The sequence below is a fragment of the Armigeres subalbatus genome, chromosome 2 (assembly GCF_024139115.2).
Source record: "Armigeres subalbatus isolate Guangzhou_Male chromosome 2, GZ_Asu_2, whole genome shotgun sequence".
Taxonomy (NCBI): Eukaryota; Metazoa; Arthropoda; class Insecta; order Diptera; family Culicidae; genus Armigeres; species Armigeres subalbatus.
Window position 1 is genome coordinate 128,580,338 of NC_085140.1, and position 26,633 is coordinate 128,606,970.

The 26,633-nt window shown below is 40.7% G+C and overlaps 1 protein-coding gene across 7 annotated transcripts in view; it reads left to right on the forward strand.

Annotated features, from left to right (window-relative positions):
* LOC134210838 (filamin-B) overlaps positions 1 to 26,633 on the forward strand; it is a 233,224-nt gene that overhangs the window by 201,712 nt on the left and 4,879 nt on the right. For all 7 annotated transcript variants that reach the window (XM_062687171.1, XM_062687172.1, XM_062687173.1 and 4 more), the window contains 4 exons: positions 20,131 to 20,203; positions 20,265 to 20,452; positions 20,514 to 22,115; positions 22,176 to 22,383. In XM_062687171.1, coding sequence (XP_062543155.1) covers positions 20,131 to 20,203; positions 20,265 to 20,452; positions 20,514 to 22,115; positions 22,176 to 22,383 — 2,071 coding nt within the window. The remainder of the gene's footprint in view (positions 1 to 20,130; positions 20,204 to 20,264; positions 20,453 to 20,513; positions 22,116 to 22,175; positions 22,384 to 26,633) is intronic.

Below are 26,633 nucleotides of genomic sequence, written 5' to 3' on the forward strand. Positions count from 1 at the left end.
CTCACTAAATTGGAAAACTTACCTTGATTAACTGTTTATCACATAGAATTAGTCTTCCGACATGTTCTGGGATGTGCCTCGGACTGTAAAAACTCACATATAATTCGCATTTAATTAATTAAATATCAAATACTTACTTGCTTCAATTTATATTTATAAACACAGGGACCCGATTTCGTCTGCATATTAATCAGGCAATCAAAATAAGCAACAAATATACAATCAATCGATTATTTTACCGATGAAATCGGCAACAATTTAATTGTTCAACAAATCTGGCGACGAAAATAAGTAGTCTACGACATTCGACTTCGTCGGTATGAAAATAGGTCGATTTGGTAGTCACCCGATTTCGTCGGGTGATCGCAAAATTTCGGAGCTGTCAAATTTTTTATGGGGTGGTATTAAATAATCCACTAAATAAGCACACAATTTGCTTTTCATCGGATCTGTTGAATAATGTTTTCGCAATTCATATTTTTGCAAAATTTTTGCGCCTTAAAATTGATATTTTCAGCTAAAAGATATTAGGGGAGACATAATTTTTGAAAATTATTTATATCGGCCTTATTAACTCCATATAAAAGTAAATTTTTGTCACTGCAAATGAAATTTAAAGTCACTATTTGGTCACTTTTTCTGCAGCTGAAAGTCACTATTTGGTCCTTTTTTTCGCCAGTGTTGGTCACTAAAGTCACTTTTTTGAGCGGCATTGACTGCTACCAGCCCTGATTTTGGTGCAATTTCATTCAGACAAGTGGATAATACCTGGGTGCTGCGGATAGAGCCGCTTTTCTGCGCTCAAGCGAGCAGAGGGATATTTTGAAATCACTCCCATAAACAAAATTATTTTGCAGTTACTTGGCTGTCAAACACTTCCCGCTCTTCGAATTTCTCTTTCCGCGCTGCATGAGGGCGCACAAATGCGCTAGACTCTGCATGACTTTACGATTGTTTACATACATTCATGCTCCAATCACCTGCTGAATCTCGTGAAATTTCGTAACGAGTGCTTTTTAATTGCATTCCCACAAATTTTCCACTCGGAATATAATGTGAGAATATTTGTTGCAAAGAATACAAAACTCAAACAAAGTTTATTTTTATTTTTTCCCAAAATAATAACAATACTTCTCAATATTAGATCAGAAACGAACATAACCACAATCTTCAATGTTTGGCTCCGGCACAATAGAAAATTTTGGCTTCAGTTTGACAACCAAATCGATTCTATCCGCACCACCTAGGATAATACTAATGATTCGTGAAAATATTACTTTCGCTCTTCACGCATTTACTGGATGAAAGCGAATGGGCAGTTTCGGTATGACAAACCCTATAACGTACACCAAAGCGTTGGCTTCGTGTTTGCCCGGAATGTCAATGTCGTCGAAACTCAAGGCTTCACAAAGTAGATTACCCAGACTGCCTTTGTCAATCACCCGCTAAAGAATCGTAAGAATCTTCATCTTCAATCCTATTTTTAATATTTAAGGAGGATTGTTTCAGTTGGCTTACAGTTTGCATTCTCTTGGTGATCAAGCATTCTTTATTTTACATTGTATTTTACTGGGAATGTTGGCTTAAAATCTGTGAATGTATTGGTGACAGGATCTTTTGCGTGAACAGTAGGGGAGGTGGTCGGTAGCCGGCACTGCTCGGGTGTCGGCACCGCGGCGTAACTTTTGACACGAATTAGATATGCACAGCAAATAATTTTGAAAATTCAATGACGTGTAAAATTGCAGCTAATCTCAATAAACGAATAAACACTCGATATTCAATAAAATTCAATTGGATTTTACAAGCAAGCACGGTTTAAATTTATTTATATTTAAACGAACAGCAAGATCGATTGAATGTTATGTTTATTTGAATGCTCCAAATATGTGCATGAAAATACATTTAAAATCACAACATATTTTTATCTGTGTGGACGTTTAGACATATACATATAAGCACGTTCTTTTTGTGTCGACTACCGATCCAAACAGATATTTTTTCTTTTAACAAATATTTTTTTTAACAAGTGAAAACCTACTCAGAAGTTTTTGCCTTTCTCGTATACTAAGTATTTTTTTCGGTCATTTGCTTAGTGTTACAAAGCGAAGTTTAACGGTTAAAAAGATAAATGTTACGTTTTTAGTTATTATTAATACATTTCAATTGCCTCTGGCAGTTAGAATTTTTCCTCTGGATTTTTTTTTTGTTTTTATTATAGACTCTTTAAAATTTTATTCGAGTCTGTCAAGAGTTTACAGAGTTTATTGACACTGCTTAAATTACTACGTTGTATGACATCGTTCGTTTTCTCCTTGAGAGTTATTGCAGCGATTTCATCTTCATCAAGGTGTTTCCATCTTCTTCTTCAAGGTTTCACTTTGGGGTCAAATCGCGTCGATCAGCGATATTTCTTTAAAGAACTCCAGTACTCTTTTTGCTTGACTGTTGTCGTCGGCTAGTGCTTCCCTCATGTTTGGTTGGAGTCCGATTTTCTTTCTTGCGTCGTCGTATCCAGGGCACTGAACGATAATGTGTTTAATGGTGAGTGGGTGGTTACATTTTACGCACTTTGGTGGGTCTTCCTTTTCCAGTAAGTATGCATGTGTTAGCCGGGTGTGGCCTATTCGTAGTCTGCTGAGTATGACATCTTCTTTGCGATTTCCTGTTAGCGCCTCTTTGAATGGTTTGGTAGTGTTTTTTATCTCTCTAAGTTTGTTGTGGGGTGTTGAATTCCATTCGGATTCCCATTCTTTAGTCATACTATTTTTAATGATGGTTTTTATTTCGCGGTGATCAACTGTTTTCCGCGTAATTGTGCTCATCTCTAGCGCACTCTTTGCTTCTTTGTCCGCTTTCTCATTTCCTGGGATACCTATGTGACTAGGGACCCACATGAATGTTATCGATGTACCTTTCTTCCCTATGTTGGTGTACAGATGAACTATCTCGTCTTTCAAGCTGGTTCTGATTTTCTTCTTTTCTAGTGATGTGACAACACTTAAAGAATCGGTGCAAATAATATATGCGCCTACTCTTTCCTGGTTTGAAATCCAGTTTAGGGCCTCTATTATTGCAAGGCTCTCCACACTATAAATACTGAGTAGATTATGGGTTCGCTTGCGTATGATTCCTTCGTCGGTTACTATGCTGTATCCCGTTTTAGAGTCGCTTTTTGATCCGTCCGTGTATATCAGCTTGCAGAACTTATATTTGGTGTGGATTCTTTCAACAAACAGTTTTTAAGTTCATTTGGGTTTTTCCGTTTCTACTAGCGGACATCATTGTTTTGTCTATTAGAATGTCTTTTCTTACCCATGGCGGAGTTTTTGGTATATTTAGGGATTTGCTTGGTGGTAGAGGAATTCCAATATTTTCGATAATACTCTTGCTTCTTGTTCTGATATTGTTTGGCTCTGATGCTGGGCCTTGGGTCCACAATTCTCCTGAGCTGTTGTTATTCTCTTCGTCTGTTGCACTATTTGTGAAAGCCTGTTCATTGTTTGTTTGCTTTGTTGCGAAGCTGGCGAGTCTTTGACTGAAGAAACTTCTAAGACTTGGTATACCCGATTCGGCTTGTAGGCTTTCTATTGGGCTGGTTTGAAAAGCTCCTGTTATTATTCGCAGTCCTTGGTTATGTATGCTCTCTAGCTGCTTCATTGTAGAATCACAGGTTGAGGAGATGATTGGCGCGCCGTACAGCATTTTCTCTAGTACAGCTGATTTGTATATTTTTGATAAAGTTTGCCGGTCTGCACCCCATTGTTTGGTGGTTGTGCAACGTAAAAACTGTATTCTTTGCTGGCATGCTGCCTTTATTTCTTCGATGTGTATTTTGAATGTTAGGTGTTGGTCTAGTGTTACTCCAAGACATTTATGACTGAGCTTGTACGGTATTATGTCGTTGTTAATTTTAAGGTTTACGTTGGCTTGTTTTTTGATCTCGCTTTTTTGAATACTACGGTTGCACATTTTTCGGCTGAGATCTTGAATCCAGTGTGGGTTTCCCAAGCTTCAATTTTTTTCAAAGCAAGTTGCAGGTTTTTAGCTATTTTCTTCTGGTTACTGTCGCTGGAGATCAAAGCTACGTCATCTGCATAAAGTAAGACTTGGACGTTTGGTGGTAGGTCTGAGCATATGGTGTCTATAGCTATCAAGAACAGGGTCACGCTTATAACTGATCCTTGACACAAACCATTTTCCATTAGCGTGTCGCGGGAGTATGTGCCGTTTACCTTAACTTTGAAGCTCCTTTTCATCAGCATTTGTTGAAGATATTTGATGAGGTTTCCTCCTATTTTCCATTCGCTTATTCTATTCAGAACTAATCTGCGCCAGGTTGTGTCGTAGGCTTTTTAATATCCAGAAAAACTGCTTGTGTTAGCCGCTTTTTATGCATTGCTTCTCTCACGATGTTGTCGAAATGGCCCAGATAATCGGTAGTAGATCTACCTTTCCTAAAGGCATACTGGTGTTGATTGATTAGATTCTTTTCTTCTAAGATGAACATTAGCCTGTTGTTGATCATTCTTTCCATGAGCTTTCCAAGACAACTGTTTAGGTAAATAGGTCTATAGTTTCCAGGGTTGTTTCTTTCCCTTTTCCTTTGTAAATAGGTACTACGAATGATTTGGTCCAACTAACTGGATACATGGATTCATTCCACAACCAGTTGTATGTTTTCAGCAAGAGGTTCTTATATTCTACTGGCAAATGAGTGATCATGGCATAGTGTATGTTGTCTGGACCAGGAGATGACCCTTTTAATCCTTCCATTGCCTCTGCTAGCTCGGAGAATGGTGCGTTGTACTCTGCTGTATCCTCATTTCTTATTTCGAGAGGTGTTTGCTCGATCCTGTTCTTCAATGGTATAAAGTTTTGATTGTACTCTTTATCGCATGATATTTTTCCAAAGTGGTCAGCTAGGCTGTTTGCTATTTCAATGTTTGTGTTCATGCGTTGGCCGTTAAAGTTGATTTCTCTGATAGCTGATGATTGGTATTTTCCTGAATTTTCCTAAAATTGCTCCACATCTCTTTGGCCGGAGTATGAACGTTGAATTTGCTGACGAATTCTTTCCAAGAGCTAGTTTTGCTTCTGTGATGATTTTTGTGCTCTGTCATTGGCGTCTTGATATTCGTATATTAGTTGCGGGCTTGGAGGTTTGTTCTTGTTATTTTTAAGTTTACGTAGAGCTTTTCTTCTAGTTTTCACAGCTGTGGCTACTTCTTTGCTCCACCATGGCACGTTTTCCAGCAATTGTTGGTTTAGTTTTTGGAATTGATTGTTCTGCTGCTATTATTATTTGTTTAGTTATTTCTTCTACTTGATCGATGACATCATTTTTCGTCTCAATGTTAATGTTATTTTGGAATTTTTCCCAATCCGCATCTTCTATTTTCCATCTTGGAATACGATCACTTGCTGGCGATTTTGACGGTGTCGACATAATTAGTGGAATATGATCACTTCCGTGTGAATCCTCACAGACGGTAAGTTCCAATATTCCCGCTAGTTGATTAGAGCAGAGGCAAATGTCGATGCAAGATCCGATTCCTGTGCCGCTGTTTATGTAGGTTTTCTCACCGTTGTTCAGAACTAGCAGGTTCTTTTCGTTTATTATTGATTCTATTGTTGTACCTCTAGTGCTGATATTTTCCGATCCCCATAAGGGATGATGGGCATTTATGTCACCTACCAGGATGAAAGGTTCAGGAATTTGTTCTATTAAAGCCATAATATCCTCTTTTGTGATCTGTTCCCCGGGAGGGAGATATACGTTTAGTAAGTTTGCGTTCAGTGGTGCTCCGATGTTAACTGCAATTGCTTCTAGATCTGTATCAATATCTATGATTCGACTTTTGTTGGCGTTTTATACTGCGATTATTACACCGTTTGCTGATATTGCTCCAGCTGCTTTTGGACGTTGGTAAGTTGAATATTCTCTGATTTTTGATTGGATGGAATTTTGGCACTTAGATTTTTGAAGGCAAATAGATATTGTATTGTAAGTGCTTGCAAGGATGTTGAGGTCAGGCCTTCTTCCTCTTAAGCCTCTTACATTCCATGAAATTATATGGTGTTCACTGCTGATTGTACTTGAGTGGTCTTGTGTTGTTTGTGCTATTTTGTAATGCTTTCGGTTTTTGCTAGTAGTTTCTAGGATTTCATTTTCTCGTTTCCGTCATCTGACCTATTTCCTGGGTCTGTGGAAATATATCCTACTTCTTCGGTAACTGCCTTCATTTCGTTTCCTTTTTTCCTTGGAGGTGAACTTGGCTGCTTCTCTTGACTTCTTGTGTGCTTAGTTGGGTTCTTCTGTCCGCTATGGGAGGGTGCGTACAAATTTACTGTTGCTTGTAGTTTACTGTTGTCCTTTTCAGACTTTCAAGTTCGTTCTCGGCTGCTTTCCTTCTTGTTTTCTCCTCTTTGTAGACTGATACCAGATGTTCGAATTTGTGGTTCAGTGCTTTGTATTTTTCCTCCATGGATTCCATCTTTTTCTCGTTTTCATTTGTGACTTTTTTTATTTCTTCTTTGTATTCCTTCAGCTTCACTTCGAACTGATTTTTGATGTCAGCTCTGATCTTTTCTTCAAGGGTATTCTTTTCTTCGTTTAGTTGTTTTACTTGGTCGGCGTAAGTATTCGAGCTTTGATCTTCTATCATTTTTCTGGCTTCCCAGAAAGACAAGTTTTTATCCACTTTGATTTTTATTATTTCCTTTTCTCTTTTTAAGACGGGGCATCCATTAAAGAACGCTCCGTGCTCGTTTCCACAATTTATACGCTTTTCTCGGTTTTCACATTCTTCATGATAGTTATTTCCACATTTCCCGCACTTTTTTCACTTGAACAGTTTCTTCCAATGTGGCCAAACTTTAGGCACTTAAAGCAACGCATCGGATTTGGATACCATGGTCTTGTTTCCAGCACAGTGTTCCAATTTTAACTTCTATGGGGGGTGTTTTTCCTTTAAGCGTAAGTACGAAAACTCCCATCGGAGTTTTAACATTGTCGCGCATTTTCATCAACTGTTTGACTTCCGTAACTCTTTGGGAGGATAGGTTTTCCAGAAGCTCGTCGTCACTCACTTCCTTCAAGTCTCGGCAGACTATCACTACTTTGCTCGAATTTAAAGTTTTGTGCTCGTACACTTTGACGGTAATTTCGTCACACAATTTTTCAATTTTAGCCAGGTTTTTGCCTGGTGTTCGTTCCTCACCGTCACTAGAATTTTTCCATCCTTCGTTTTCTTTGCGCTGGTTCCGCTTCCACAGTAACTTTGGATTGTTTTTCCACAAGTATCGGGACACTCCGTGGAAATTTTATCCTCTTCCATCCTTTCCATCACCATTATCATTTCTCTGGGGTTTCCCCAGAGGTTTCCCCAGTCGGGGAAATTGGATGCACTCATCCGGCAAGTTGGTGTCGCCGGTGGCGCAGGGTTTATTCAAGTTCAGAGCCCTATGTATGTTGTTTACGCTTCGGTCGACGGCACTAGTAATTGGTGATTCGACACTTTCGCGGTCTCGGTCGGGGTAATATGATACTTTCGCGATCGCGGTAGTTGGTTTAATTAAATGCCAGTAAGCGTCTATACTCGACCGGGGCAGAACTCGGACGTTTCCTCTGGTTTAATTGAACCATGTAGGAATTACAATGTTTTTAACTTATACTAAACCTAACCTAATTTATACTAAATCGTTGCTAATCGCTAATCGCTGCAATAGAAGATTGCAACGATTTTTGTCTAAAATTGGAAATTATTTTGATGGACATTTGTTGCAATGTCTCAATATTAGAAATTCTATGAAGTTCATTGGCACTATACCACGGAGGCAACTTCAGAATCATTTTCAAAATTTTATTTTGAATCCTCTGAAGTGCCTTCTTTCTGGTATCGCAGCAACTAGTCCATATTGACATAGCGTACAACATGGCTGGTCTAAAATTTGTTTGTAAATCAAAAGTTTGTTCTTAAGACAAAGTTTTGATTTTCTGTTTATAAGTGGATATAGACACCTAATATATTTGTTACATTTGGCTTGAAGGCCTTCAATGTGATTTTTAAAAGTTAATTTTTGATCTAGCAGAAGTCCTAAATATTTGGCTTCGCTAGACCAATTAATTGGAACCCCATTCATAGTGACAATATGTCTGCTAGAAGGTTTCAAATAAGAAGCTCTCGGCTTATGTGGGAAAATTATAAACTGAATTTTGGAAGCATTCGGGGAAATTTTCCATTTTTGCAAGTAAGTGGAGAAAATATCCAAACATTTTTGCAATCTACTACAAATGACACGAAGGCTTCGCCCTTTGGCTGAGAGACCTGTGTCATCTGCAAACAAAGATTTTTGACACCCTGGTGGTAAATCAGGTAAGTCATAAGTAAAAATGTTATACAAAATGGGCCCCAGTATGCTGCCTTGGGGGACACCAGCCCTTACAGGTAATCTATCAGATTTAGAATTCTGATAGTTTACCTGCAGTGAGCGATCTGATAAATAATTTTGGATCAGTTTAATAATGTACAGAGGAAAATTAAAATTCATCAATTTTACAATCAAACCTTCATGCCAAACACTGTCAAATGCTTTCTCTATATCAAGAAGAGCAACTCCAGTCGAATATCCTTCAGATTTGTTCGTAACTCTTAATAACTGATGAGTGGTTGAATGCCCATGGCGTAAACTAAATTCCTCATCAGTTCATTAATATGAACCATCATTCTATTTAAAATAATCTTTTCAAACAGTTTGCTTATTGAAGAAAGCAAACTGATTGGGCGATAACTAGAAGCCTCAGCTGGATTTTTGTCCGGCTTCAAAATTGGAACAACTTTGGCGTTTCTCCATTTATCTGGAAAGTATGCCAATTGAAAACATTTGTTAAATAAATTAACCAAAAAGGATAAAGAGCTCTCAGGAAGTTTTTTGATAAGTATGTAGAAAATACCATCATCACCCGGGGCTTTCATATTTTTAAATTTTCTAGTAATAGATCTCACTTCATCCAAATTAGTTCCCAACGAAGGGTCAAAAACATTCTCTTGATTGAGAATGTCTTCGAAGCTCCGTGTAACCTGATCCTCAATTGGACTAGTGAGACCTAGATTAAAATTATAGGCATTCTCGAACTGCTGGGCTGCTGAGTGTAATGTACTTTAATGTAATTAATTTCATTGCCATTTGCATAATGAATCTTGATATCTTCGTCCTCAGTTCATATATTTACGTTTTTAATGGTTTTCTGTGGGGTGCCAACAACCGACCACCTTTTTCTAAACGGCATAAAATCATAAAAATTATATTAAAAAATTTCTAATAGATGAAATAAATCAAATTTCTTCACCAGTTAATAGCTTATGCCTAGAGGCTACCATTGGTGTGCAATTATCACCACTTTGTTCAATTGAGCGAAAGTTTTGAACCAATATCAAAATGTTGCCGACAACCAGTCACCTTCCCCTACATGTACACCCATGAAAAGGAAATAATCAGGCTTCGGAATCCTCACTCATATGAATAAAAACATGCGATTAATCCATTTAGCGGAGTGTGATTTTTCATGTTCCCCCTGTGAGGAAGTATTCTCACACAACATTTTTATCCGGATAGAATGGCGGGTGATAAATTCGTGAGCGCCAGATCGCCGGATAATTTAATTTTAATCCACAAATTTTCCTTCTCGTCGCCTCATCAGATAAATTTTACAAGCATATTTACAAAAATTTAGGACCGCAACGGGATTCGAACCCAAAACAATTTTAAAATGTTCAGAGCGCCCACTAAAACCACACCACCACATGAATTGATTGAAAGCGATCGGAAAAACTCCTGTATTAAACCTTTTGCTTATCGTGGCGCATCGTTAGATTCAATCAGCTTGGAGTGGCAAAGCAAGCGGCATTTGATTTTCGCGAAGCATGGGAAGAAGGATAACAATTTTTCGCACCATCGCTTGTGCCGGAGTTTATCGCACTGTAATTTATCCGGATAAAATGCATGGTGGAGTGATCAGTTGTCGCGTGAGTGAGTGAGAAATCCGAACCCTGGAAATAATTATAACACCACCGCTGGTTATGTATGTTATACAAAATGGTCATGTTTAAGGATCAACATCTCGATTTCTAGCGATTATATGAAAGACATTTTTAACATTTCAGCCTGAATTTTCAATTGATTGTTGTTATTTGTATGCATGTTAACTGAAAACGCTGTTTCAGATGGAGATAATTATAAAGCCACTACTTTTATATGGAGCTCCATACAAGTGGAGTGGCTTTATAATTTCCATTTGAAACAGCGTTTTCAGTAAGCATGCATACAAATAACAATCATCAATTGAAAATTCAGGCTCGGGTGCAAAAAATGTCTTTCGTATAATCGCTAGAAACCGAGATATTGATTCTTAAATATGACCATTTTGTATGAAAAGCCAGCTTTGGTGTTATAATTTTATGGGTGTTGTAATGCAATAGTGGATGGACGACGGCCACTGGATGATTTTCCGCTAAGGTCCTGAGAAGATACAATTTTCTTTCCAGTTTCACTTTCATTTTCTTGATTAAGGTGAGGATAAGAACCCGTAAGTTTCACTATTATAATGTCTGTGATTGGGATGCACGTGCGGGATTGGTTGGATTGCCGAATTTTAACAGTACTTGATGAAATTAAAATTTGCAATAGTTTGGCGCTTTTAATCCGATGTGTTTTAATAGTTGGGCAAAATATTAAAGAGTTCGCCGATCGATTGATGTCCAAATCTTCAAAATCGGTTGGAAGACGTTTGAGTTATCAGCCCATACCTCCATGACCACTTTTTGCACTTACTTACTTACTTATGGATCCTGTACACCTCCGGTGGTACAAAGGGCCGACTTGAAAGATCCCCATCCTGAGCGTTGCCCGGCTATCGCGTTAACCTGTTGCCAGGTTAGATTTCGGTCGACTTCTTTTATTTCTTTATTGAGGCTTCGCCGCCATGAGCCTCTGGGTCTACCTCTGCTGCGATGTCCCGCTCGTTTTCAGTCTAATGCTTGTTTACAGATTTCGTTTCCGCCCCTACGTAGAGTGTGGCCGACCCTGCCCCACTTCCGATCCCTAATTTCTGTTGCCATCGGCCTCTGATGATAACGACGATGGAGCTCCTTATTTGAGATCCAGTTGTGAGGCCACCAGGCTCGAATTATATAACGCAGGCATCTGTTAATGAACACCTGCAGCCGTTGAGTGTTCTCCACTGATACACACCATGTTTCGCTAGCGTATAACAGCACAGATTTCACGTTAGAGTTGAAAATTCGTATTTTGGTGCGTTCACTTATCTGCCTGTTTTCCAGATATTTCTTAAACTTGCAAAGGCAGCCCTTGCTTTCTTGATCCGTGCGCCTATGTCGATCTTGGTACCGCCGTCTGACGCCATTTGGCTACCAAAATATTGGAAGCTTTCAACATTCTCCACTTGCCCGGCTACTGTGAAACTGGAAGGAGTCACCATGTTTACATCCAACTATTTGGTTTTGTTGACGTTGATGACTAAACCTGCCGAAGAGGAGCGCTCGGTAAAGTCGTTGAGCTTACTCTGCATATCAGAGCGCCGTTGCGCGAGGAGTGCAACATCATCAGCCAATTCGAAGTCATTTAGGTGCTCCATGGTTATAAGCTGCCATAACAGCCCGCGGTTTGGTTCACGGTCAATCGCATCTACCAGAATCTCGTCGATTTCGATGAGGAACAGTAACGGTGATAGAATACATCCTTGCCTCACACCAGCTACGACCCGGATACGGTCGGACAGGACCCCATTGTGCAGCACTCTACACGAGAAGGCCTCGTACTGTGCCTCGATGAAGCCGATGATTCTCTCAGGAACTCCTTTGCGTCTCAGGGCGCCCCACATATTCTCGTGATTGAGACGGTCGAAAGCTTTTTCGTAGTCAATGAATACCAAGTAAAGGGACTCGTTGACCTGCTCCAGAATGATGCGGAGCGTGACAATGTGGTTCACACAGGATCTTCCGGCACGGAATCCGGCTTGCTGCCACCGGAGAGTCGCATCGATCTTCTCCTGAATCCGGGCTAGGATAATTTTGCACAGAACTTTGAGAACCGTACACAGCAACATAATGCCTATCCAGTTATCGCATACAGTCAGGTCACCCTTTTTGGGCACCTTCACTAAGATACCTTGCATCCAGTCGACCGGGAAAGTTGCGGTGTCCCAGATATTACGAAATAAACGATGCAGTAGTTGAGCGGATGTCATGGGGTCAGCTTTGAGCATCTCGGCTGATATGCGGTCGACTCCTGGGACTTTATTCGATTTCATGCTTTGGATGGCTGTTTTAGCTGGTCAGTTGGGTCGGTCAATCATTCGCGTCTTTCACAGGCATCGTTGCATTCATCTTCGCCCCACTTAAGCGTCGTGAGATATCGTAGAGGAGGCGAATGTCCCCGGTTGCGGCGGCTCTCTCTCCTTCGTCGGCCAGAGAGTCTGCCCACGCTCGCTTGTCCCGTCGACATGAGTGTTTTACTTTCTTCTCAAGAGCCGCGTATCGTTGACGGGCTAAGACTTTGGCTCTCTGGTTTTCGATCGCTTTATCGCGGCTTTGGCTTCTCTTTGCTCCTCTATCTTTCTCCAGGTCTCATCGGTGATCCATTGTTTTCTCTGGGTGCGTAGTTCGCCCAGATTGTTCTCGCTGGTGGCGATGAAGGCATTCTTGATGACGATCCATTGGTCTTCCACGCTGCCACCTTCCGGAATACCTGCAGCACGCGTTTCCAGTTCTTCAACGAAGGACCGTTTTACCGTGGCATCTTCCAGTCGGCGTGTGTTGAATCGTCGTCCAACTCTTTCCTCCTGCCGACGAATCCGCGCAATGCGCAGGCGTATTTCGCCGATGAGGAGGGGATGATCAGATGCGATATCGGCACTACGTTTATTCCGTACATCAAGAAGGCTCCGTTTCCATTTTCGGCTGATGCAGATGTGGTCGATTTGATTTTCTGTAAAGCCGTCACGGGAGATCCACGTGACCTTGTGAACCGGTCGATGAGGGAAGAGCGATCCCCCGATCACCATGTCGTTATTACCACAAAATTCTGCGAACAGCTATCCGTTTTCGCTCATTTCTCCGAGACAATGGCGTCCCATAATGTGCTCAGTTCGAGTTGTCGGATCCGATCTTCGCATTGAAGTCGCCCAAACAGATCTTGATATCACCCTTCGGAGTTCTATCTATGACAGCATTGAGTTGACTGTAGAAGTTCTCTTTGTCTTGCAGGTCGGCAGCATCGGTTGGCGCATAACATTGGATTATAGTAAGGTTCCGGACCCGTGTTCTAAACCTGGCAACGATTATCCTTTCACTTATAGGTTCCCACTTCATAAGCGCAGAGTGTGCCTGAGCGCTTAGTAGGAAGCCAACTCCGCGATGCCGGGGAGCGTGTTCACCTCGTAAACCAGAGTATAGCAGAACTTGTCCCGACGGCGTTCTGTGTTCTCCAAAGTTTGGCCAATGGACTTCACTCAGTCCCAGGATCTCAAGCTTCATGCGGCGTGCCTCATTGACAAGTTGTACCAATTTACCCTACTGGGCTAGGGTTAAAACGTTCCATGTTCCTATTCGTATCCGTTGTTTCGCGCTAAAAGTCGTCGCCGTAAAATCAGTCCGTATTCTTTCATTATCGGATTCTCGAACAAATTGATGTTTCGGGAACATTAGGTTGTTGGCCCAAGGTTCCCTATCCACCGGGATGGGGCTGCCATCTTAGGTATAGCTTCCGGGGAATAGCATTTCATACTCAGCCGCTGGATGTCAGAACAGACGCTGTTGGAGCCGCACCTCCTTGATGGACAGACGCTCGATCAGTTGGGTCAAATTTGTTTAAAGTCCCACCTAACACCGGGACTAGGCTAGTGCGCTTTGAGCGGCACACGACCGCTTTGATAGGGCCTGCCTGGGGACACATGCAGCTTTGTATAGAAGTTCAACAGAGCCCACTGTCGAATCCCACCACATCCTTGACAGACCCCACAGGACGCACTCTCTCACTCTAGCTGATGTCAACAGGACAACAGGACAAGGACAACAGTGCCCAGGCTGCACTACCAGCTAAATGCGCAACCCTTAGCTGGCGGTCAATTGTCATCGGAAGACCCGTGGAAGCGTGAGTATTTTAACTTGTGAGGACCAGAGCTATGTTAAGCGCCCCATCCCGGATGTCAATTCACCATTTCGCAGCCCGTGAATCAAACATGTTCGTCACTATTTCAGTAAAGATAAACAAATTAAGATTTTTTGTCGTATTTTCAAAAGTGATATAAAAAGAGCGTGCATTTGGGGTCCTGTTCCGACACTTGCTTCGAAATTTTGTGAGCTCATTTTCGAATTATTAAGGTTTAAAAAGTTATGTTAATTTTCAACGAAAATTTCAACATGCTTTCCAATAAGAGTGTGTTCTGTCAAACACCTCTCAAAATCTACTCTATATCTTTCAAATGAGCCAAGAAGATCACAAATCGGACCTGAGTTCAAAGAAAGATGTGAAAAACGTTTTGTCATATTTTTTTAAAAGGTGAACCCAAACTAATGGCCGGAAGTGTAACTCGTAAATGAAAAAAGATACAGACAAATTTTATAGCAAATTACTCGTCTTGTCAATTGGTCATTAATACAAATTGATATCGCAACATGTTTTCAATATGCATTCCTCAGTTATCATAATGATAGCAGCTTTAGATCAAATTATGCTGTCGATTATCTAAAGTGTGTTATCTAAGAAAACTAATCGGCAAACAAAATATGCTGTTGCTGTCATGAATGCTCATGAAAATAATTTGATTGAATACTCATTTTGATATCAAATTAAGAATCTTGTGATTTCAAATTTAGTAATCATGTTGATTTCATTGACAGCTAAATTTGTTTTAATTATGATTTCACAGTGTAAGAAATATACTCCCATTTCTGCTGTGTTCACCGTTAATCCATACAAAACGAGATCAACTGGAGTTATCAAATAATTGACATCATGACAGCAAATTTTGATTTCAAACTATCGACGCCATTGTTGCGAATAAACTTTTTGCAATCACCTTGCAATTGTTTCGGTAATAAATAACCGCAAATAAACCCCTCTCTTGTATAAAAAGCTGAATTTAAAAAGGTCCGATTTATTTTTAATAATACGCCTTTTAAGTCATGCTACTTACCCCACCGATGCTAATAAACTTACTGTAACTTAACTTACCGGTGATGAACGCCAGTGATACCGCCCCGATGCCATCATTGTGGTTAGTAAAAACTACAGTAATCATCGCCACTCATAGAGGTAGTCTGATGTGGCCCTCGCCTAGCCTTTTAATCAAACTGATAAATAAAAACAAACCTGTAAGTTGCATGAATATGATGTCTGTGCTTGCGATGCACGTATGGGATTGGTTGATTTACAGAACAGACGCTGTTGGAGCCGCACCTCCTCGGTGAACAGACGCTCGGTCAGTCGGGTCAATTTGTTTAAAGTCCCACCCAACACCAGGACTAGGCTAGTGCGCTTTGAGCGGCACACGGTCGCTTTGATAGGGCCTGCTTGGGGACTAAAACTAAAACCAATTACTAAATTGTTAGCTAATTTTGAATAAAAATATTTTAAAATCAATATTTTACTATATTGGAAATAAAGCGTTGGCTCTTCCTTCATCGACTGGTCCAAGACAGATGGAAATCCATTGAGAAACGACTGAAATTTTAGCGTTCGAACACCCAACCGGCGGTTGCTAGATTTTCTAACAATTCTGTATAAGAATCTACCAAAACCTGTATAAGAACTGGGCATATGCGAAATTGTTAGATTCTTATACAAAAAATGTAAGAAAAGCTTACAAAATTGTTAGATTCTTATACAATATTTGTATAAGAATCTAACAATTTCGCATATGCCCAGTTCTAATAGTTTTGGTAGATTCTTATACAAAATTGTTGGAAAATCTAACAGTGGGTGAAGTCTATCATATTTTGGTGACGCTTTTTGATTTTTGAAGTCGCAAAGTGTCTCCAATATAGAAAACGCAGCAGAGTTACTTTTTTCTCATGCGTACAAAAATGTGCTACTGAGACTCTTACCAAGTTGGCTCATAGAAGGGGAAAAGTGGGGAAAACCGACACCTTAAGCAACTTTACAGTTTCCCAATCTATGAAGCAATTTTACGGTCTAGAAATTTCATACAAGCATATTTTGGCTCTTCATGCATCAGTCCATGAGGTCTCAGGGCAGTATTTCTTGATAGAATTTGATTTATGATGAAAACGCGAACAGTCCACCTTCCAGCCCAAACAGCTGGGGTGCGGGTAAGATAGACTCCACATGAGGGTAAAACCGGCACATAAAGTCTTTATGGTATTGAACATCATAACAAATCTAAATGATGTTACAACATAATAGAAAATGTTTAACAACATTCATATTAATATTTGTGTATGAAATTAATGTTTAGGGATCACTCATGAACGATGGTTGACAAAATTTTATATGTTTATAATCATCACCACATATCATATTTTATTTAGTTTCCTTAGTAGGTCGAGTGAAAAATATATAGAGTATAAGAATGTTGACACATGAACAACACTAGAGAACGGATTGAATATATCTAAGAGCAAAATAAGCCTAGAAATACGGTTCTTCTTTAAGCGCTATTGTTATCCGATCTGCAAGTTTTCCTTAATGACCCAATATTACCTACTAGACCTATTGTCACGCCCAATGATGATATGGTATGTAATCAGTCTATGATTAAGTTATATTCCTCGGCGCCTCGTTTTCCAATACTTGAATAATATTATGCGAATGATAAGTCTAATAAAACAGAGGTATTTCGTGATTCGATGGCAGGTGTCGAATTTACCCCAACTGATAACATAATAATGATGAGATACATGTGGATGTTTATAATTAGAAAAGCTAACTATTTTTCCACAACATACACAAAATGATGTTCAATTGCGGATCAGATATGAATTCAATACTGAAAATTAACCAATTATTGTCGAAAAAGCTTATACACCGATGCCAAACTTTTACATAACTTATCTCCTCAATAGTGATCAATGCTAATTGTCTGTTTATTATGACTCTTACACATCTCCGCCAGTTACAAAATAACTAGAAAAAATGAAATCAAACACCTGTCATAAGACGAGTTTAAACAATCCCATTGAATTCCACCACTTAATTGTATCCTGACAGATACGTATTTCGACCTCAACAGTAAGGCCGTCTTCAGTGTCTTGTACTTGACTCGACTTCGTACAAGTCGTTGAGTCGAGTCAAGTACAAGACACTGAAGACGGCCTTACTGTTGAGGTCGAAATACGTATCTGTCAGGATACAATTAAGTGGTGGAATTCAATGGGATTGTATTAACTCGTCTTATGACAAGTGAAGACATTCCACTAAAAAGCTCAAAATAATTTTCTTATCGTTTATTCAAAGTTTGTCGAAATTCTGTCCGATAATCACTTGAAATCAGAGATTTGAAGTGGTGTCGGTTTTACCCGCAGTGTCGGTTTTACCCACAATTCCCCAACATAAGAATCGAAGCGTGCTGGATTATAGAGGGACGCATGAATCAAAGATTTTAGCACGCAATAAATGTGACACCTCAGAAAAATCAAGTGCGCGTGTCCCGCTCTCGTCGCCGGGCGCTATCTCATGCGCTCCCTTAAAATAAACGAAATGTTTTGAATGAAAATGCTAGGGCGTATCCATGGTTTTTTATGCTTCCATCAACAAAAAATGAATGATTTTTGTTTCCAACGAGGTTCAAGCTAACAAATTTTCAAACCTTGGACGTTAACGATTCAATAAAAAATTCAATAAATCAGCTACAATTATCCTGTAATTTATTAGGTGCTCCATCCCATTCGATGTTTGTAATGTTGTCAAGTTCTATGAAAAGCGCACCAGTGCATTTTTTCATGAGTCTGTTTATTTTCCCTAGCGTTTCGTCACTAGGGTTACTAGGTGATCAGCTCATGCGACGAGCGCATGGGACGGATCGCATGTACAGCCCATGAGGTACATAGCAACTAGCAGGAGGCGCGCAATTTAGGAGCGCATCACCTTCTTCGCTCATACGAGAAAACCAAATATGCGTCTCATGCACCACCAAGTTAAGGTCACTCCTGACGGAATCCAAGTTCCAAAATGCTCGCGTTTTCGGGGGCACACCACTCGATTCAGAGGCGGCGCACAACTGTCATTTTTGTTGATTTAGCTTTGCTGCGTCGCAGCATGCGTGAAATAATAAAATGACAGTTGTGCGTTGCTTCGTATCGAGTGGCGTGCCCCAAAAACGGAGCACTTTAAACTTGGATTCCGTCAGGAGTGACTCTTAAGCACGTGCACAGTAACTCTGAAACGCAGTCATAGTCCTACGCAAAAGAAAACGATGAATTGGAAAATCCATTGATTTCATCTAAAAACTTTTGAGCATCAATAGTAGCCTAAGCGAGTTGCTTGTAGGAGGTTGTTGAAAACCACATTAGACACAGGAGAAATACCAAACCAATCATTATCGCTGAACTAAAAAGGTTGTTGATCCGAGTCGGAGGCGACTTGAACAATGTTTTTATGAAGAGAATTATGTTGAGCTTTTTGGTGGAATGTCTTCACTTGTCATAAGACGAGTTTGAACCTTCACTTCACATTTAATTCCACCACTTGATTGTACATTGACAGATACGTATTTCGACCTCAACAGTAAGGTCGTCTTCAGTGTCTCGTACTTGACCCGAGTCGAGTCAAGTACGAGACACTGAAGGCGACCTTACTGTTGAGGTCGAAATACGTATCTGTCAAAGTACAATCAAGTGGTGGAATTAAATGTGAAAGTTTTAACTCGTCTTATGACAAGTGAATGTTTGCATGTTCCAAATAGAAAAAATATATCTGCATTATACAGATGCCTGCAGATGTATAGACAATGTTTTTCGCACTTCTTGAACTAAACACTCTTGCACTTTTTGCTTTGGTTGTGGCATGTCTTTGTCAAATCAATAGCTTATAGTTAAACAAAAAAGCACATGAATAAATACGTAATCTCCGGAAAAATATAAATTGGATTTCAAATCTATTTGTATCATTAGGATAATATTTTTTTGGTTTGAATCTGGAGATTTTTAGTTTAAAGTCAATGCAGCACCTTGAATCTAAACAAAACGTCGCTAAACCTTACTTCGAAATAGATATTTATTCGATTCCATTCACGTGAACAAACAAATTGTGTAGGTGACAAATCGTTTGGGAACGGATTATTCATCTTCAGGAGAAAAGTGGTTTCTTATGTGATTAAAATAGTTTCAATGACCATGAACAATTTGATATTTTCACAAAACCTTTATTAAAACCAACCGTCAATCAAGTCGAAGTATTTACTTCCACCTGTCCACGTCAATAAATCCCACATCAGATGAATGGCTGCTAACCGCGTGGTCAGAATACAAATTAGCTAAACTCGCTGTTTTGCACAACCACGCCTTCAATATAGAACAAGTACTTTCTCGCATCACGGCCATTCGGACTGTGCATTCCATTTCTTCAATGTGCTTTACTAAGTAGCTGCATGCACGTCGCTGCCACTCAGAAATGGCGTTGGAGTATGTGACGGTGTGATTCGTAAAACCTGTGATGCATCAACGAGAACGTGTCAGCTCAACTGTTGTAGGAAAACCGAAACACAAACGCCACTGCAGCCAATGTAAACGCTGATAGATAATCAAAAGCTCGACTATCCTACGGTTTGTGGTTTCGTGGTTTATCATGGTTCAATTCGGCGACATTTACTTTGTGAAAGAATCGTTTCAGAGCAATTAACTGTTCGGTTTCAACCCTGTCTGCGAAGGCAGGCTCGCGCCTAAAACCACATTATAATTACCGTTAATTGCAGCCGTCACCAGAAGTGGCAAACACACCATTATCGGGAGCTCCACAGCACCCAACTTCAAACATCAGCCATGCGACCCCTTCGCTCAAGCTAATAATCCGTTCACTGCTTCATTTCTTTCTACGCAACGTTTGCTGCAACATTGAATCCCCAAAATGTGGAAACGAACGTCCTCGGCGAAGGTCTACGATGTAACGGCGATCAAGGTTAAGAACGTCAACAATGGCACGGTGGGAAAACCGGTCGTATTCTTGGGTAAGGTTCCGGATAATTGACTAACGAACATCATTCCAATGCTAACAAATTTCTCTTCTAGTCGAAACATCTCAAGCTGGTCCGGGCAATCTGGAGGTTACGGTGAACGGTGGACGAGTGCCGACATCGGCCCAAGCGCAAGGTCAACATACGTACGCCATCAGTTTTACGCCGCGAGAGGCACAGAACCACACCGTTGAGTTACGCTTCAATGGACAGGATGTGCCGGGAAGTCCTTTCACTTGCAAGGTATGCAGCTCTAACTTAAATGACTCAACCAGTGAACTATATTGAATTGTATCGATTTTAGGTTTCGCCAGCGGCACGCATCGTCACCAGTGACTTGATGGACAAGGTGAGCGTGGGGCATGTGTTCGATTTCATCGTTGAGTCGGACATCTCACCGGTCGTGGAAGTTCTTGGCCCTGCCCGACGTGCAGTGCGCGCCGATGTTATTCCCGTCTCCGGTGCCTATCGGGTGAAGTTTGAACCCATTGAGGTGGGTGATCATTCGGTGGAGGTGCGTCTGCCTGGTAGCGGGCATGTGGAAGGAAGTCCATTCCTGTTGAAGGCATATTCGGCGGAGAAAGTTGTGGTGACCGATATCAGACCCGGGGTTGTTGGAAAGAGTGTCAGTTTCGGAATCAACGCAAGTCAAGCTGGAGCGGGAAATTTGGAGATTATTGTCGCAGTTGGAGGGAAAAATGTGCCGAATTTTGTCCAATCGGAGGGCAATGCACGGTTCAAGGTCAACTTTAAACCTACTGAAGCAGCAACACATTCGTTGTCGGTCAGATTCAATGGGTATCCAGTTCCAGGTTCACCGTTTGCCTGCCATGTAACGCATGCTCCTGTATCGTTGTCCAAAGCTATTGCGGCTGGCGAATGTTTGCGGCAAGCTCCCGTTAAATGTGAGAATATATTTGAGCTGGAAGGATTCGATGGCATTGATCCTCAAGTGCTGATAACATCTCCGTCGGGCGATACAGTTTCCAGTAGAGTGACTTTCCGGGATGACATTCATTTTGTTTCGTTTGTGCCGACTTCAGTCGGCAGACATCTAATCAGCGTGACGGCTAATGATCAACACATCAATGGTTCGCCGTTCTCTTGCAATGTCTTCGATGTCTCGCGGGTTGCTATCAGTGGCCTTGACCATCACAACACTTTAGCTTCTTTGGGTGTTCCCCTTACCTTTAGTGTTGATGCAGCGGGTGCCGGTGAAGGAACTCTCGAGCTAGTTGTATCAACTGCAACAAGTACAGTTAAAGCTGAAGTCACTGCTTGCGCAAGGGGGCTGTACGATGTGACATTTGTACCGCAAACCTGTGAGCCACACTTCGTGAACATCACATTCAACGATCTTCCAGTTGACGGAAGTCCATTCCGCTGCGAGGTGCAGCAGAACACGCAGAACGTACAGGTTGGCAACAACACCTTTATCGAGTTGGTCAGTGAAGATCAGGCCGTGGAAATCTACGACCCAGAGAACAAGATGGTACCGTTCACATTATCCAGAAAATCTGCTGAATTCAAAGCAACCAAAATCGGTAGCTACGTCGTTCGTTACATCGATCAGGAAACTCGTTCCTTCATCGCTGCCAGGACCATAAACGTATTTGATCCTTCTATGGTAAAGATCGTAGAAGTTGGGGAAGCCTATTGCCATAAGCCAGCATCCCTAGCAGTGTCGATCGTAGATGCCGGTCAGGGAACGCTAACTTCCGTGGTTAGATGCGGTGGTTTGGAAGTGCCGCACTCGATCCGTGGACCCACCAAAAACGGTACCTGGGAGATTGTTTATCACCCCACGCGTGTTGCCCCGCACAAGATCATGATTCTTTATAATCAGGTCCCGATCGCAAGTAAACCTATCGAGATCAATGTTTTGGCACCAGCAATGACAAAGGAGGTAAGATACGCTACAGGCGTCAAATAGCGAAAAATATTGATAAAGGATTTCACCTTTTAGATCACCGTAAATGGTCTGGGGCTGTACCAGGCCCGCGTCACCAAGACCACCTCGTTTGCCATTGACACCGTTGGTCATCCGGCACGGGAGTTTGATGTGGTCGTTTCTGGCCCGGGAGGTCAAGCTCTGCCGGTGCGCTGCTACCAGACCAAGGGTGGCCATCTGCAGGCGGAGTTCACCGTGCAGAAGGTTGGGCAATGCTTGATTGGTAAGTGCGAGATTTTTAAATAAAAAAAACGGGAAAGGATCATTTGGCCGAGAGTCATAACGCCTAAAACGCCTTTTTTTTTTTTTTTTTTTTTTTTTTTTTCGGAATGCCATTTAGTTGAAATAGTCATTAGGCCAAATCCAATCCAAATAAAATCCAAATCCAATCCGAATCCAATCCAAATCCAATCCAAATCCAAATCCAATCCAAATCCAATCCGAATCCATTAAAAATCCGATCTAAATCCGATAAAATCCAATCCAAATCCAATCTAAATCCAATCTAAATCCAATCCAAATCCAATCCAAATCCAATCAAAATCCAATCCAAATCCAATCCAAATCCAATCCAAATCCAATCAAAATCCAATCAAAATCCAATCAAAATCCAATCCAAACCCAATCCAAATTAATCCAAATCGAATCCAAATCCAATCCAAATCCAATCCAAATCCAATCCAAATCCAATCCAAATCCAATCCAAATCCAATCCAAATCCAATCCAAATCCAATCCAAATCCAATCCAAATCCAATCCAAATCCAATCCAAATCCAATCCAAATCCCGCAGTCCGAGTTCTGCCCCGGTCGAGTATAGACGCTTACTGGCAATTAATTAAACCAACTACCGCGATCGCGAAAGTATCATATTACCCCCGACCGAGACCGTGAAAGTGTCGAATCACCAATTACTAGTGCCGTCGACCGAAGCGTAAACAACATACATAGGGCTCTGAACTTGAATAAACCCTGCGCCACCGGCGACACCAACTTGCCGGATGAGTGCATCCAATTTCCCCAGACTGGGGGCAACCTCTGGGGGCAACCCCAGAGAAATGATAATGGTGATGGAAAGGATGGAAGAGGATAAAAATTTCCACGGAGTGTCCCCGATACTTGTGGAAAAAACAATCCAAAGTTACTGTGGAAGCGGAACCAGCGCAAAGAAAACGAAGGATTGAAAAATTCTAGTGACGGTGTGGAACGAACACCAGGCAAAAAACCTGGCTAAAATTGAAAAATTGTGTGACGAAATTACCGTCAAAGTGTACGAGCACAAAACTTTAAATTCGAGCAAAGTAGTGATAGTCTGCCGAGACTTGAAGGAAGTGAGTGACGACGAGCTTCTGGAAAACCTATCCTCCCAAAGAGTTACGGAAGTCAAACAGTTGATGAAAATGCGCGACAATGTTAAAACTCCGATGGGAGTTTTCGTTCTTACGCTTAAAGGAAGAAGAAGTTAAAATGCTGGAAACAAGACCATGGTATCCAAATCCGATGCGTTGCTTTAAGTGCCTAAAGTGTGGCCACATTGGAAGAAACTGTTCAAGTGAGAAAAGTGGGAAATGTGGAAATAACTATCATGAAGAATGTGAAAACCGAGAAAAGTGTATAAATTGTGGAAACGAGCACGGAGCGTTCTTTAATGGATGCCCCGCCTTTAAAAGAGAAAAGGAAATAGTAAAAGTCAAAGTGGATAAAAACTTGTCTTTCTGGGAAGCCAGAAAAATGATAGAAGATCAAAGCTCGAATACTTACGCCGACCAAGTGAAACAACTAAACGAAGAAAAGAAAACCCTTGAAGAAAAGATCAGAGCTGACATAAAAAATCAGTTCGAAGTGAAGCTGAAGGAATACAAAGAAGAAATCAAAAAAGTCACAAATGAAAACGAGAAAAAGATGGAATCCATGGAGGAAAAATACAAAGCACTGAACCACAAATTCGAACATCTGGTATCAGTCTACAAAGAGGAGAAAACAAGAAGAAAAGCAGCCGAGAACGAACTTGAAAGTCTGAAAAAAGACAACAGTAAACTACAAGCAACATTGAATTTGTACGCACCCTCCCATAGCGGACAGAAGAACCCAACTAAGCACACAAGAAGTCAAGAGAAGCAGCCAAGTTCACCTCCAAGGAAAAAAGGAAACAAAATGAAAGCAGTTACCGAAGAAGTAGGATATATTTCCACAGACCCAGAAAATAACTCAGATGACGGAAACGAGAAAATGAAATCCTAGAAAATAATAGCAAAACCAAAAATCATTACAAAATAGCACAAACAACACAAGACCACTCAAGTACAATCAGCAGTGAACACCATATAATTTCATGGAATGTAAGAGGCTTAAGAGGAAGAAGGCCTGACCTCAACATCCTTGCAAGCACTTACAATACATTAGCTATTTGCCTTCAAGAAACTATGTGCCAAAATGACAACCAATCAGAAATCAGAGGATATTCAATATACCATCGTCCAAGAACAAATGGAGCAAGAGCAGCAGGCGGTGTAATAATCGCAGTAAAAACGACATCGATAGTCAAATCATAGATATTGATACAGATCTAGAAGCAATTGCAGTTAACATCGGAGCACCACTGAACGCAAACTTACTAAACGTATACCTCCTCCGGGGAACAGATCACAAAAGAGGATATTATGGCTTTAATAGAACAAATTCCTGAACCTTTCATCCTGGTAGGTGACATAAATGCCCATCATCCCTTATGGGGATCGGAAAATATCAGCACTAGAGGTACAACAATAGAATCAATAATAAACGAAAAGAACCTGGTAGTTCTGAACAACGGTGAGAAAACCTACATAAACAGCGGCACAGGAATCGGATCTTGCATCGACATTTGCCTCTGCTCTAATCAACTAGCGGGAATATTGGAGCTTACCGTCTGTGAGGATTCACACGGAAGTGATCATATTCCACTAATTATGTCGACACCGTCAAAATCGCCAGCAAGTGATCGTATTCCAAGATGGAAAATAGAAGATGCGGATTGGGAAAATTCCAAAATAACATTAACATTGAGACGAAAATGATGTCATCGATCAAGTAGAAGAAATAACTAAACAAATAATAATAGCAGCAGAACAATCAATTCCAAAAACTAAACCAACAACTGCTGGAAAACGTGTGCCATGGTGGAGCAAAGAAGTAGCCACAGCTGTAAAAACTAGAAGAAAAGCTCTACGTAAACTTAAAAATAACAAGAACAAACCTCCAAGCCCGCAACTAATATACGAATATCAAGACGCCAATGACAGAGCACAAAAAATCACAGAAGCAAAAACTAGCTCTTGGAAAAAATTCGTCAGCAAATTCAACTTTCATACTCCGGCCAAAGAGATGTGGAGCAATTTTAGGAAAATTCAGGAAAATACCAATCATCAGCTATCAGAGAAATCAACTTTAACGGCCAACGCATGAACACAAACATTGAAATAGCAAACAGCCTAGCCGACCACTTTGGAAAAATATCAAGCGATAAAGAGTACAATCAAAACTTTATACCATTGAATAACAGGATCGAGCAAACACCTCTCGAAATAAGAAATGAGGATACAGCAGAGTACAACGCACCATTCTCCAAAAACGAACTAGCAGAGGCAATGGAAGGATTAAAGGGTCATCTCCTGGTCCAGACAACATACACTACACCATGATCACTCATTTGCCAGTAGAATATAAGAACCTCTTGCTGAAAACATACAACTGGTTGTGGAATGAATCCATGTATCCAGTTAGTTGGACCAAATCATTCGTAGTACCTATTTACAAAGGAAAAGGGAAAGAAACAACCCTGGAAACTATAGACCTATTTACCTAAACAGTTGTCTTGGAAAGATCATGGAAAGAATGATCAACAACAGGCTAATGTTCATCTTAGAAGAAAAAATCTAATCAATCAACACCAGTATGCCTTTAGGAAAGGTAGATCTACTACCGATTATCTGGGCCATTTGACAACATCGTGAGAAGCAATGCATAAAAAACGGCTAACACAAGCAGTTTTTCTGGATATTAAAAAGCCTACGACACAACCTGGCGCAGATTAGTTCTGAATAGAATCAGCGAATGGAAAATAGGAGGAAACCTCATCAAATATCTTCAACAAATGCTGATGAAAAGGAGCTTCAAAGTTAAGGTAAACGGCACATACTCCCGCGACACGCTAATGGAAAATGGTTTGTGTCAAGGATCAGTTATAAGCGTGACCCTGTTCTTGATAGCTATAGACACCATATGCTCAGACCTACCACCAAACGTCCAAGTCTTACTTTATGCAGATGACGTAGCTTTGATCTCCAGCGACAGTAACCAGAAGAAAATAGCTAAAACCTGCAACTTGCTTTGAAAAAATTGAAGCTTGGGAAACCCACACTGGATTCAAGATCTCAGCCGAAAATGTGCAACCGTAGTATTCAAAAAAGCGAGATCAAAAAACAAGCCAACGTAA